The sequence below is a fragment of the Orbicella faveolata genome, unplaced genomic scaffold, assembly GCF_042242905.1.
Source record: "Orbicella faveolata isolate gen_17 unplaced genomic scaffold, um_ofav_v1 contig_1, whole genome shotgun sequence".
Lineage (NCBI taxonomy): Eukaryota > Metazoa > Cnidaria > Anthozoa > Scleractinia > Merulinidae > Orbicella > Orbicella faveolata.
Window position 1 is genome coordinate 36,836,138 of NW_028301536.1, and position 14,922 is coordinate 36,851,059.

A 14,922-nucleotide genomic window follows, 5' to 3' on the forward strand; every position below is an offset into this window, starting at 1 on the left:
AACTTGCCACAAGTCGACCTTTTCTTAATCATTGACTTATTTATCTCCCTCGAGCGAAGAGAGAGGGTAATCGTCGAGCGACGAAGTCGTGAGGGCGAGCGCCAGCGATGTAAGTGGCGAGAGGTCGACTTGTTTCACTTGCAGGGATGTGAATCAGGGCGTACCGCGAAACACATGATTGACATTTCTCACTTTCCATGTGCTCCGCGGGCGATCGTCGCGAAAGCAGAAAATTATTTCCATCAAAACGTTTACGGGTGTATGAGTACTGTTCCCTATCTCAAATAAATTTATTTGTGTACAGTGCAGTATGTAGCAGCAATATTGACAAACGGCAAAAGCTGTTCCATTGAGTAACGCCTCCTGAAAAGACAAAACCGCGTTTAAACCGATCGAGAATTTTTTTTTAGGCTGAATTAACCAGCGATCGACCAGAGAACTGCCTGGCAAATGCTATAAACTTATGTAGATCTAGGCTGTACCGACAAGAATCCGAATAACTAAGTAAGGCGTAATAAGTTGGGGAGAACCTTAATTCTGTAAAGCTCTCTTGATTAAATAACGTTGAGAATCGAAGTCGCAACGAACGGCAGAAAATAATAGCGCTGTCTCCAAAAGTCCTTCATCGATCGACAACTGCTTTCAACACGGTAAAGCACAGGTGACCCAAGCGTAATATAAGAGCTTGTGCGGAGATCTGTGGCTAAAATATAAGAGTTTGTATGGAGATCAGGAGTTGACATTAAATTCGTTCAATGTATGTGTAATTTACAGAATAAAGACTCTTGAACATTCAATGGTGTCATTTTTCTCATCCTGGAGAGTTTAAACGAGGTTTAAGCGAATTTTGAAAAATTTGTCCTACGGTATTATAATAAGAGACAAGGTAGGAAACTTCGGCCAGTTTGATGACAAAACACTCTTCGGAAACGAGTCAAATTTGCACACAAAAAGAGCATTTACTCACACTATTTCTCACTGAACTCACAACGTAAGGCCTGTAGTTTCTCTCTATGCAATCTAATGAATCACACATTTAGTTTTCACCGTGATAGCTGGACAAAAAATTGAAATATGACGGCCAAAATAGCGGAAATTGATGCTTAACGACGCTAAGTTAATCAGTTTGCCGTCGTCAACCTGGGAACGTGGTCAATTATCACCTCAGGGGTGGAGGGCACGAGATTGACGACAGAGAAGAAACTTGGTCCTTCATTAAATCAACTAAAAGTGCAACAATTACACAAACTGCAGGAACGGCTCTGTTCTTCTTCGAAAGGTCCAAACTTAATTCTCTCAAACGATCCGGGTCACGCAGGAGCTCAGTTCGCGTCCGTAAGTAAACAAACACGTATTGGTCGGATAAATAGCCTTCCACTGCTTAAGTTGGAAAGACCATATTCAATTGCTTTCATACAATTCATATCCTTAAGTATGTCGGCGAACAAAAGCTAAATAAAAAAGATTTTTGCTTTGAGTGTTGTGTTGTTGATCGCGCGCGACGTCATTACGTATATTCAGTACTTGTTTGTTCATTGGTTAATGTGTATTTAGGTGACCGGTGGAAAAATTGGCCGGTAAAATTTGGCGCGCTGCGAGTGGGAAAAGTACTTTTCAACGGCGAAACCGACAGGCCAGGGAAGAATTATTGGAAAGGACTTTTAGAAAGTCTAGGCCGGAATTACCTTAATTTTCACGGGCCAAACAAACCATTTAGATATGGAATTCACCGTGAGCATAACCCTCTTTTCTAGAGGCTCTTATTTGTGGAGTTATTCGTATACTAGAAGAGTTACAAATTCTCCTTTTCATCTTGGGCCAGTTCGTCATATAATAAGGAAAAAAAATCGATTTTTTACCAAAGGTGAAAAATGCCTTGTCGAATGGAGTGACGAAACAACTTTGGAAGAGGGAGACGCGTCCAAGATAAACTTTCCGCAGGCATTTGCGCAACCCAGTTGTAAGGTAAGGTAAGGTAACGTAACTTTATTTTAAGTCGTAAACGTAGGGAGTGGTTGCCCTATCTCCCGAGCCAGAAGCTCATGACAAAAACGCACGACTATTACAATAACATTGCTACTTACAATAACTATATTCGCTAAGATATATTCAGAATCAATTAATTATAACATATTCCTATAAGCAACTAGTCTAAATATTAAAAATTTGAGTTAGAAAATACAGTTCATACACTGGCACCCTACAAACTCCACACCATTCAAACGAAAACGGAATTGTGCCAGAGTTGTCGAGGATTTGGTGATAGCTGGTAACTGGTTCCACACGTGGGCAACCTTATACAGAAAGGAGTTGTGCATGACAAGGCTGTTATATGGTGGCTATACAACATTTAAGCTAGTACCTCATAAATTATAGTTATTTATCCTAGGTGTAAAAGACTGAGAAATATAATTTGGGCCATCCAGTCTAAACCACTTAAAAATAAATGAGCGATTGCATAATATGTCTTTGCTCTTTTCAAAGATTTAGATATTCCCAGAAGTAGCGGGCAACAATATTCAATATGCGGTAACACGTACGCTTAAAAATAGAGAGATCATAACGTCAGATGGACCTAGAAAAATTCCGGAAAATAATCTATCATAGCCCCAGACCTCGGATGGAGATCTAGGAATGGAGCCCCTCCATTTGAGGTCTGGCGCTATGATGGAAACCAGCTTATACTGGGAGTTGTATCATCGTGCTGCATGTCACCAAATGCATAGTACGCCTGGTATTGTGATGGAATCAAGAAAGAAGAGGGAAACAAAAATTGCTGTTTGCCGATTTCTTCACCTGGTAGCTATGGTGTGGAGGTGCACAGTGGTGAACAAAAGAAGACATCGGAGCCACTTTTGGTTTCCAATTTGAGTGATTTGGGATCTTCAAGTTTCTCTGCTGCCGACACAAGTCCCAACGAGAACGTCACTCAGTTGCCTGTAGTGAAAAAGGAAGAGATAAAGTTCTCAGCTAAAGACGAAGTTGGCCGCGGTTCTTTTGGCGTTGTTTACAAAGAGACATGGACCGGAACCAAAGTTGTAGTGAAGCATGGGAAAATACGAAACCCCAGGCGTCTTCGGTCAGTCATGGAAACAATGGTGCGAATTTACAGCATGGTTCGCCACCCAGACATCGTCCAACTGTGGCAATTTCATAGTTGACGAGCTCAATTTATCTGGTCTCCAAACCTATCAAGAAGCGCAATTTGGAGGAATTACTCTTCAGCCATGATGGAAACTCTGAAACATTTACCATTCAAAGCTGTAACAAGCTCAATGTGGAAAGCAAATTTCCGTAGCTGTTGCCTACTTGCATAATTTGAAACTTCCACTGGTTCACAGGGACATAAAACCTGCCAATGGGCTGGTGCCCAAGACAACACACATAACTAAGCTACGTGACATAGGTTCGAGCAAGTTGAAGTCAGTGCAGTCCCTCAGTCAGACCACTAGCACAGGTATTCCAGGAACTCCTTCTTATATGGCTCCCAAATGCCTGCATGAGAGAAAGAAAGCCACGGTCCATTCAGATGTCTGGTCATTAGCATGCACGCTAGTTGAACTTTTCACGGAGAAGGACTGCCGGGAACAACCGTTGGAAGACAAGAAAGCGACCGCTGGAAAGGAAAGTGATGGTTTCGCTAGATAGCTACGTTTAAGACACTAATTGCTGTTACGAAAAAGAAAGAATGTCCTCGCTCACAAGAGTCCCTACCAACCACGAAGGCTGCTTCCCTTCAGAAAGAGAGTGCATTTCGCAAACTCTCCTACTGGTACTCGTGGACAGACTTTCATCCAGGCTTTCCAGGCCTCCTCCGTTATTGTATAGGGGTTCTTGTGTTAGCTTATCTAACGTCTATCGAGTTATGGATGCACTTGGCAGTTACCAGAGCAGTAGAGAAGATCGAGAGCCCAGGCCCTAATTCGTGCTCTTCAAACTTCCGCATACATAGATAGTCTCAGGCTAAGCATGAATCCATTGTTAACTGAAGATGAGAAGACGCGTTAAGCTTTATTTTAGACAGAGTGAAAGGCGTTACACATCTCCCAGAACCTCACCACTTTTTCCAAGAGGTCGGGTGTTTTCCGGCCGTCCCACCACGGGGTGACAAGCTGTGCCTTTTGTTTGGCAAGGCTCATATTATATCAAGTTGCTTTTCTCAGGCCTTGTGTATCGAAGTTCTTCGAAACAGCCGTGTTTTTCCCCATCTGAATGATTGGAACTGACGTACTTTTCGTAGTATCGGTAGTAATTAATTACCTTCTATTGATGTCGTCTACAATAAGAACTGGTAAAAACTGCTTCTAGTATTTCTTGCATATTGTGCTCATCCTAATGGAGGCATCTAAGATTCGACTCGTATAGGTATCTCTTATTTACTACCCCGGCAGCCTGCCGACAACTGAGTGAGAAAAAGAATATCCTTTGTTGTTTGCTGCATATCCAGTCCCAACACAAGCATGTAGTTATGAGCCAAATAACCTACCCTCAGTCCCGAGGGGTTTCTGTATGGTCTATGCGTGGACGCTATATCTGAAAGAAGTGTTAAAGAGTCTGTCATCAGTGTATTACTGCAGAACCTTGGACGGCGGCGAACTGCAGACATATAGCTCTTATTAACCCTGCTCGTAACTCTAATGCTAATATCATCCCTAAGTCTAACCCTATGTTATGGTAAGCCGTTTAATAAGTCAGTAGAAGAATAGAGAGGTTTGCTTTTCTGGCTTGTTATTACAGTAAACAGCAAAGCACAGCACAGCCAAGTGCGATGACGAACGTGATAAAAAAGGTCGCACGGGTGTCAGTACAGGAAGAAAATGGTTGCTTGGCCATTACGTAATGGAAATTAAGGCCTTGGGTTTTTCCCAAATCAGTAAACCAGCGCGAAGGAATGCATCTTATCGTGTATGATTTGATTTCCCGTTCTTGTTTTCGGTTAACGAGACACTAGTGACTGGGGCATTTCCGACTTTCCTTCCCAAACGGAAAAAGAAGAGTAGCTCTGTAGGTTGTCTACTATTTCGAAAGCAATTTCTTGAGGTTTTGGCGATAAGCACAAGTGGTTTTCGATGACCTTTCGAACAAATCTTTTATGAAGCGGTGACCGATTTCACTTTGTCATGCATGTCAAATTGGTAACCAATGAAATGTCTCTCATAGCGTCATAAAAAGGGGCTTCCCCGATTTCCGAGAACCGAAAATACTAGGAAACGCTTAGGTTGCACCTCTGTCTGCCCCATGTCAACTTCGTGAATCTTCTTAAGAATATATTACCATCGCGCAGAAAGCGAAAACATCGCCATGTCACAATCTAAAGCGAAATATCATAGACTCCATCTCGATGAAGTGACTGATGGCACGTCCCATGAGAAACACAATGGTAACAAAATGGTCAGCTGGTCCAAGGCAACACTCGTCTTGGTGTTTATTTCGGCTCTGATTTTACTTCTCATAATTGCAGGCTTAATTGTGTTTGCCAGTCAATCTCGTGACAAGGAAGGTAGGTACATGCAGCATTGCTATGGCCTTGTGTTCAGAGCTACCATAATTGTTCTAGCTATTGTCCATGATGGTGAGTCAAGAAAAATAGAATGCTTCGCTCGGCACATTCTGCAGACATTTATGCATCTCCTATTTTACATGTTTATTAAATAAGACTTCTGGTGAAACGTATAAAATCACAACATATGCTGATAGTAATCATTATTTGCTTCCACTGGAACCGGAGTAGAGAAGCGACTTGCTATTGTAAAACGTGAAAGTGACGAGCGTACTTACCTTAGAGTAGCTTCGTGGATCCGGTACTCTTTAACGATATGCTAAGCTGCGTGTGCGATCGGTGTATGACATTTGCAGACTGCAGGCCGCAGACGTTTTATTTATACAGCATTCTCGTTTCCATTACCTAGAGCTAACCGTAAACAGGCTAACTACAACGAAATTGTGCGAGTGACAAACTCCTCGATTGCTTTGAATATACACATGGTGCTTTCACCTTTCCAACCCTGTCAAGGAAAGATTTCTTCTAGCTGTTTTTTTTTTTAAGACGAACGTTAATTCTCTGCATGCAGAACACTTAGACAAACCATCTAGGTATCATTTCAGTCTCATTGGTTTCTTAAAATCTTTTATTCTCTATTATCGTCCATAACAGGTGAAAACGACAGCACAAGTTTTGCCGCGTCAGTCGACTGCAGACAGATGCCACTTTGTGACTCCAACTCAACCTGTACAGCTGAATTCAGCAGAGACAAAAATCGTTACAGTTGTGTTTGTAACACTGGTTTTAAAAGAAATGGTTCTATTTATGCAGATAGCACGCCATGTCTGGATCTTAATGAGTGCAAAGACAATATGCACAATTGTAGTGTTCATGCACTCTGCAATAACACCATTGGCTCTTATGAATGTACGTGTCTCCTAGGATTTTATGGAAATGGCATATCATGTGAAGATCTCGATGAGTGCAAAGGCAATATACACAATTGCAGTATTTATGCACACTGCAGTAACACCATTGGTTCTTATGATTGTAATTGTCTGGAAGGATTCCATGGAGATGGCATCTCATGTCAGGATGTTGATGAGTGTAAGGATAATATGCTCAATTGCAGTGTTCATGCATTCTGCAATAACACCATTGGATCCTATAGTTGTACTTGTCTCCCTGGATTCAAATTCGATGGATTGTCGTGCAATGACATCAATGAATGTAAAACGAAGATGCACAACTGCGATGCTCATGCATTCTGTAAAAACACTATCGGTTCGTACGACTGTAACTGTCGCCCAGGTTTCATGGGGAAGGGAGGGTCATGCCATGACATCGATGAATGCAAGGATGGAACGCACAAGTGCCACACAAACGCACAATGTACAAACAGTGAAGGCTCTCATGAATGCACCTGCAATTCTGGGTTTCGCGGTGATGGTCAAGTGTGCCAAGATATTGACGAATGTCTGGATGGATCACATGACTGCAATTCGCATGCAACTTGTTGGAACACTGATGGTTCCTATTCGTGTTCGTGCGATGACGGTTTCCGTGGTGATGGTCGTGTTTGCTTTGACATCGATGAATGCAGAGATGAAAGTCATGTCTGTGATGCTCATGCCAGCTGTGTTAACAAGCCTGGTTCTTACAGCTGCTCCTGCAAAAAAGGCTACAACGGAGATGGACGATTAGGATACTGTAACGGTAAGTACTGGATCTCATTGATATCGTTGATATCGTTGATATCGTTTTCATAGTTTTCCTCTTGCATGATTTATGGTAAACAAATTTGTAACCAATGTGTAGTGCCAGGGCTTCAGATGATCGCACGGCTTTTACTTAAGTCACGTTTACAGGATTGAGTGGTGTTTGAAAGTTTTTTTTTCTGTTTCTATTGTTTGGATTTTAATATTGTTTGATATATCATGATATATATATTTCGAACGCACAAATTTCGAAACTGCAGATAAAATAACGATCAAACTAACTCATATTTCTTTAGACATCAATGAATGCAGAGATGAAACGAACAGATGCCACGTGAAGGCGCGTTGCATTAACACGCAAGGCTCTTACACCTGTAGCTGCAATTCCGGTTTCCATGGTGACGGAATGGTATGTAGTGATATAGATGAGTGCGCATGGGGTGTCCACGACTGCCATCGAAAAGCGAAGTGTATCAATACAATAGGATCATATCGCTGTTCTTGTTTAAATGGATATCACGGAAATGGCAAGCAGTGTAAAAGTAAGGAGGTCATTCAGGTCATTTACGTTACCTTATACATTTATTGCGGTAAAGCATACAGCGGCCTCAGTTCCGCAACAGAAATAGCAAATAATGACTACATATTTATTTAAGAAGGGTAAAGATTTAAGCAAGACAACATTAGTAAGACATTTGGCATATACCCAGCGTAAGTATAAGAGTGCACGTTGATTCCCCTACCGTGAGTGATTCTCTCCAAGCCTTTACCTGAATTGGTGATAATATTATATACCGTTTCTTTTTTTTTTTTACGTCTTCCTCGATATGGGGAATGTAGAATACTTTTCGAGGTTTGTCTAGTTTTTCATCGCATTTCATTTATTATCTTGCGATTTGGATGCATGGGCAGTGTAATTATACGGAAGCAAACCACGTTTTTCGCATTCAGGTTTGGAGAATAGATGAATGTAGTTTTTTTTCAAGGTTTCTCATATTGGCCCTTTTTTCTTTTGCAGCTCCCTCTGCCGCAAACCAAGCACAAACAATAAACAAACAAACCAACCACCAAGTACCTCCCAACAGAGCGTTTCTTCCCATTATTATTATTGCCTCTGTGTTTGGGTTTATTATTATTATTATTGCTTTTATTTTTTGTTTTGTGTTATGTTGCTGTATGTAAATACTTCGAAGAGACTATAGATTTTCCAGTCATTACTCTGTAACTAGCTCATTCCGTTGTATCGTTAGTCAGTATTTTCTATTGATCTCGTCTAAAATTAGAACTGGTGAAAACTACGTACTACTCGTGTTCTTGACAGATTTCACTGATCCCAACAGAAGCATATAAGAATCGAGCTTAAGAAATCCGAGCTGTACTGATAGTAAACCAGGGATTCTTCATTTCCTACACTCGCAGCGTAAGATTTGTGTGAGACCAAAATATCTGTTCTCTTTTTTTTAAATTTTAATTCAAGCTTAGTCCCAGCACAAGAATAAAGTTATTAAACAAGTAACTGACCCTCAGATATGGTCTATGGAGGGAGGATCTGCCCGAAAGAGTTGCCGGTAATTAGTCAGGTTGGAGGTTAATAAAAGAGTCGGTCTGTGTAAGACACAGAACGCAGGCTGCCTACTGCAGCGGACACAGCAGGACTGCTGACTAACCCTAACTCGTCGTAATATTGGCCGTAAATAACCTTAGACTACCATTACAATATCCCTGTAACACTTGTATTGGCCCTGAACAAACCCGTCTCCGCAAGTTATGATAAACGCTCCATGCTCAGTAGAAGACGAGAGACGTTTACTTATCTGTTATTAATGTAAGAGCACAGCACATCCTTCGCTTGCACTGCAACTAAATTAAGTTGGATGACGTGATAAAGGAAGGTCATTGATGTCACTTGGGAAGCTCACTGTTCACGTCGCCTGACCATTGAATGATGGAAAGGGTTTTCTTCTCACAAATCAGCAAACCAACCGAAAGCAATGAATTTTATAATTAATTACCGTTTATAATTCGGTTTCTCGTCCTTGTTCTCCGTTGATGAGAGACGGAAATCGGACGTCCTTCCTTTCCGAATGGAAAAAAGAAAAATACCTCTGGAGGCAGATTCACTTGACTGCAGTTTCCGAACGAATTTTCCTGAAAACTAAATGTACGTTCCATTTGACTTGCAATCGAAGTTTCCTGAGTTTTTGGCTAAATGCTAAAAAGCATATCTGGTTTCCGATAACCTTTCGAACATATTTTTGATGATCACTTCGTTATCCACGTAATGTCTGATTGGCAACCAATCAAAAGTCGTTTCTTCATATAAAGGGGCTTCCCCGAATTCCGAGAATCGAAAGTACTTAGAAACGCTTAGGTTGCATTTCAGTGAGTTGTGTATGAACAGGCTTGAACCTTTGTTTGTGAATCTTGCTAAGAATACCTTAACAACGAAAGGAGAACAGATCAGTATGTCACAATCTCCAGCGAAATATCATAATCTCAATCGTCCCGATGAAGTGACTGATGCCACATCCTACAAGAAACACGCAAGTAAGAAACTGTCTATCGTGCCAAAGATCAAAGAATTGATGATGAAGTGGAATAAAGCCATCTCCAGAGAGAAACTGATGGCGATCATGGCATTTTTAGTAGTGTTCCTGATGGTGTTAGCGGTGTGTTTTGTTCTCAAATTTGAGATCTCCACTACTGGCAAGGAAGGTAGGTAAATGCAGTAATGGCAAACATTATAAGGATAGTATCTACAAATATCAGGTAGACAGGGTTCTTGTGCATGTTTAGTGCTGCTATAACATTAATGATCCTGTTATGCAGTCGACGAGTTGAGCAAATAAAATGCTCCGTTCAGCACAGTGTAGGCATTTCTGCGTCACATATTAAATTACAGGGGCTCCCAACGAATCGGTTTGGTACATCATCCGTTCGGAAGGCTTTTGATCGCCTCTGATTTTCTTAAGTTTGTCATCCAGAACTTTCGTGATATGAGAATTTAATGCTTGTTGTTTACGGATTAACAAAAATGTCTTTTTGGGAACCAAAAAAGTCAGCTATGATTTTCGGAAAGGCAAAAAGACCAAATGTTTTCGGGAAAAGGAAAAAAGGGCCCTAAATTCGAGAAGACTCAAGTTACCCTAATGCATCAATTCGTAACATTTGTTATTTATTATTATTATATTTGCTTCTGATCTGGGACGGAGTGACAAAGCGACATTCACTACTTTGTTAAACTGTCGCGACATGGACGATGAAGGTTGCGCGGGTGGTTATATCAGGAATAGCTTCGTCGATCCTGCACGATGCAAGCCTGCAAGCCTGCAGGCAGGACGCTGATAATGAAGACTTCCAACGATAATCATACGCAAGGCAAACATGCAGGCAAATCGAGGTTTTTGCCTCGATAGAAATTTGCAGGACTTTTTTCAATTATCAAAAGTTTTCGTAAGAGGCTAGGCATTAAAAGAATAAATCAACATAAAAGAACCATTATTCTCAGATATTGTCCCTATAAGAATTTTAGTCTGGCAAAAGCCGTGCGCTACACTGCGTGTGTGACTGACAAACACCTCATGCTCGATATATATAGCGCACAAAGGCCTCTCATCTATGCAACTGTCAAGGGCTTTTCTTTATCCATCCTCTTTTTGCCTGCCACTTAAATACACTTATCTGGGTATCAATTTAGTATCGGCAGTTTCTTGATATCTTTGACTCTGTTTCACCTTCCAAAACAGATAGCATGAACAAATCAAATTTGGCCGCATTCGTTGACTGCAGACAAAAGCCACTCTGTGATTCCGACGCTACCTGTACAGCTGAATTCAGAGACAAACATCGCTACATTTGTGTTTGTAACAATGGCTTCGAAGGAAATGGTTCTATCTCTGGAAACGACAAGTCATGTCAGGATATTGATGAATGCAAAGGCGATATGCAAAATTGCAGTGTTTATGCACACTGTAATAACACCATTGGCTCTTATGATTGTACTTGTCTTGATGGATTCCACGGAGATGGCATGTCTTGTCAGGATGTTGATGAGTGCAAAGACAATGTGCACAATTGCAGTGTTTATGCACGCTGCAATAACACTGTTGGCTCTTATGATTGTACTTGTCTTGATGGATTCCATGGAGATGGCATGTCATGTCAGGATGTTGATGAGTGCAAAGTTAATATGCACAACTGCAGTATTTATGCACTCTGCAACAACACTATTGGCTCTTATAATTGTACTTGTCTCGAAGGATTCCATGGGGATGGCATGTCATGTCAGGATATTGATGAATGCAAAGGTACTCTGCACAACTGCAGTGCTCATGCATTTTGCAATAACACTATTGGCTCCTACGACTGTACTTGCCTCCCAGGATTCAAAGGAAGTGGATTGTCGTGTGATGACATCAACGAGTGTAAAACGAATACACACAACTGCAATGGGTATGCGATCTGCAAAAATACCATTGGCTCCCATGACTGTACGTGTCGCCCAGGATTCAAAGGAAATGGATTGTTGTGTGATGACATCAACGAGTGCAAAACGAATACACACAACTGCAATGGGTATGCGATCTGCAAAAACACCGTTGGCTCCTATGACTGTACTTGTCGCCCAGGATTCAAAGGAAATGGATTGTCGTGCGATGACATGAACGAGTGTAAAACGAATACACACAACTGCAATACGCATGCGACCTGCAAAAACACCATAGGCTCCTATGACTGTACTTGTCGCCCAGGATTCAAAGGAGATGGATTGTCGTGTGATGACATCAAAGAGTGTGAAACGAATACAGACAACTGCAATGCGCATGCGATCTGCAAAAACACCATAGGCTCCTATGACTGTACTTGTCGCCCAGGATTCAAAGGAGATGGATTGTCGTGTGATGACATCAACGAGTGTAAAACGAATACACACAACTGCAATGCGCATGCGACCTGCAAAAACACCATAGGCTCCTATGACTGTACCTGTCGCCCAGGATTCAAAGGAGGTGGATTGTCGTGTGATGACATCAATGAGTGTGAAACGAATACACACAACTGCAATGCGCATGCGGTCTGCAAAAACACCATTGGCTCCTATGACTGTGCGTGTTGCCCAGGATTCAAAGGAGATGGATTGTCGTGTGATGACGTGAATGAGTGTAGCGAAAGAAATCATCTCTGTGACGCTTATGCCAGTTGTGTTAACAAGCCTGGTTCTTACACCTGCTCCTGCAGAAAAGGCTACACTGGAAATGGAAGATATTGTAAAGGTAAGTACTGAATAAACAATTAGTCTCTATTATATTGCCAAGGCTTGAGATAATCAGTAAGTAGTACTCGCGGCCTTTGGAGGAACAACGCTAATCTTATTTAACACACATTGACATACGGAATAGACAGACATCATGAGTGGTAACGACAACAAATTCTCTAAGATCTCAGTTTTGAGCTAAAATAGAGAGGAAAGCTCATTCACAAGAGGTACTAAAACAAAAAAGGATAGTAAACTTTTAAAACTAGCTTGAATTCAAGGAAGTCCAAATGTGCGTGAGACAGTTGGCACATCTTCAGTCTGAGTGCAAATGTACACATTGATTTCCTGACGCTGATTCTCTCCTGGTGATTTCCTGAATTGGTAACAATTACAATATTATATACCTTTTTAAATCTTTTTTTTTTTTGTATCAGAGAAGTAACAGTACCGTACGTGATTTGTCTCGTCCCATATCCAGCCTTTACTTTTTATTGCATATCAGTCAGTATTAACTTGTGATAAGATAGACAATGCTAATTGTGCATGCAGCAAAACAGACTGGAGAATAACAGGTTACAGGTTTGTTTTTTTTTCTTGAGCTCTCTCATATTATCTTTTTTTGTAGCTTCCTCAGCCAGAAGCCACCAATTGACCCTCAACAGAGTTGCTCTTCTTATTGTTGTCACTGTTTTTGTGCGATGGTTTAATGTGTAAAAGCTCTGAAGAAATTGTAGACATCCATATATGACTCTGCAAATAGACACTTTAAAACTTGAAAGTTATGTTATAGTTGAGATTCCAACAATAGTTTTATCCCCCCCCCCACCCCCTTGTAAAAAGAGGCATGTAGCGTAACTTTTATCTTTTTTCGTATATACTTCATTTATAAAAAAAAACTGAACACAATAAATTCTCAGGTTATCAGAAACACTACATGGCGACCTCAATTCCTTTTATTCTAACACTAATACGACTAGAAAAGACTAGTAAAGAAGGGTAAATGATGTAAGTCTTCCATTTTTAAGTTTCTTGAATTGATAAGGATAGTCAAGTGCAAATAAGGAGCTATTTTCAAGGTTATAAATATGCCCGATCTAGCTAAAGCGAGACTACACCACAACTCGATGGTTGCACGCTCGTATCGACCTGAGGTCCATAGATAAGAATTAGTGAGTGTAGATTTTGTCGCCACTAAAGGCCATATTTCCTTGCAGTTTGTCGCACAACAGTGGTGCATTGCGAGTTGAAAAGCTTCGTTATGCGTATTAATACACGCGTGTTGGAGGTTACGGTGCCTAACATGTTGCATTTAAGTTTACAGAGCGGCTTAAGTTTCACTCTGTGCAAGATGTTGCTTGAAACGTGCAACACCAGTGATTATACGTGCACCAACACTTCTATACCTGCAATATGTTGCACGCTCAACTCAGACGAAAACAACGTTTTATTAAAGCACAAACTCCGTACTTTTGGTATAATCTCCGAGCACATGTTTTTCACTCTCCAAAACCAAATCCCAGCATACATTGCGGTACGTGAGCTCATAGTCACACACTCAACATAACATGTCACGCACCCTACAAATACAACAATTTCGCGCGACATCTGCAAGAATATGCTGCCCTTTAGCAAAAATTGTTTTTTGCTAATTTTGAAAATAAAGGATAATGAAAGCCTCCCTAACTCTTCTGTTGGAGTGGATTTTCTAACCCTATAAAGCATTAACAAAGACAACGAAACCAGAGCTTATCTAGTTTTGTAAATTTATCGAAAGCTTAAATAAATGTAGTACTCCTTTAAAAAAAGTCATTCTGCGTTGTGTCGATCTCTGCTTTTATATTGTTCACTTTCTATGATAAGCCGATTAGATCACTATCGATCCAACGTATAACATGCTTGCTTAAACATTTCAAATGGAATAATTTTAGCGAACAGAAATGCGAATCTAGCCCGGACACTGTTAAAGAATAACAATATTTAAAGACAAAGGCAACCACCTCAGCCCTGACTGATGTTCACTCGAGTCTTCTATCCTAGTCGAGCTGGGATTTGGAAATGTTGGTTTTCCTGCATGGAGAGAGAAAACTAGATTTCTCAGAGAAGAATCCGCGCAGCAAGGCAAGAACCAACAAGAAACTCAGTCTACGTATAACACCGGGCCGGAATCGAAGCCGGGCCCTATTGTTGGAAGGCAAGTGTTCTTCTCGACACTATGCCATCCCAGCTCCCCCGGGCCCTGTCGATATGTCATATGTGCGTCTATCGAGGAATGGTTGCTTTTGGGAGTTTGCAGAGCACTAGAGAAGCTTAAGTTGCTCGCGATCGATTTAGCTTTTCTTCTTCTTTAAACCCCTGCATGCATCCATACCGCGTAATTAACAAAGAGATTCCATGTTGCCGTGCGTCTGTTCAGTAATAGATCACAGATGACGTCAAATGTCGCAAGAATAAAAAAGTGGCACACG

The 14,922-nt window shown here is 41.1% G+C and overlaps 1 protein-coding gene across 1 annotated transcript; it reads left to right on the forward strand.

Moving 5' to 3' along the window:
- The first annotated feature begins 5,209 nt into the window (after positions 1-5,209).
- LOC110044999 (uncharacterized) lies at positions 5,210-14,262 on the forward strand. Its single transcript, XM_089274872.1, has 5 exons — positions 5,210-5,500; positions 6,155-7,198; positions 7,497-7,750; positions 11,111-12,473; positions 13,083-14,262. Exons 1-5 carry the CDS (start codon positions 5,302-5,304, stop codon positions 13,169-13,171), a joined length of 2,949 nt encoding a protein of 982 aa, XP_089130998.1. The 5' UTR covers positions 5,210-5,301; the 3' UTR covers positions 13,172-14,262.
- The last annotated feature ends 660 nt before the right edge of the window (positions 14,263-14,922 follow it).

Coding starts and splice junctions, on each gene's coding strand:
- LOC110044999 (XM_089274872.1), top strand. CDS start 5,302: ATGTCACAATCTAAAGCGAAATATCATAGACTCCATCTCGATGAAGTG. Junction 7,751..11,110: donor AGCAGTGTAAAAGTAAGGAG/GTCATTCAGGTC, acceptor GGAAACGACAAG/TCATGTCAGGATATTGATGA. Junction 12,474..13,082: donor AAATGGAAGATATTGTAAAG/GTAAGTACTGAA, acceptor CTTTTTTTGTAG/CTTCCTCAGCCAGAAGCCAC.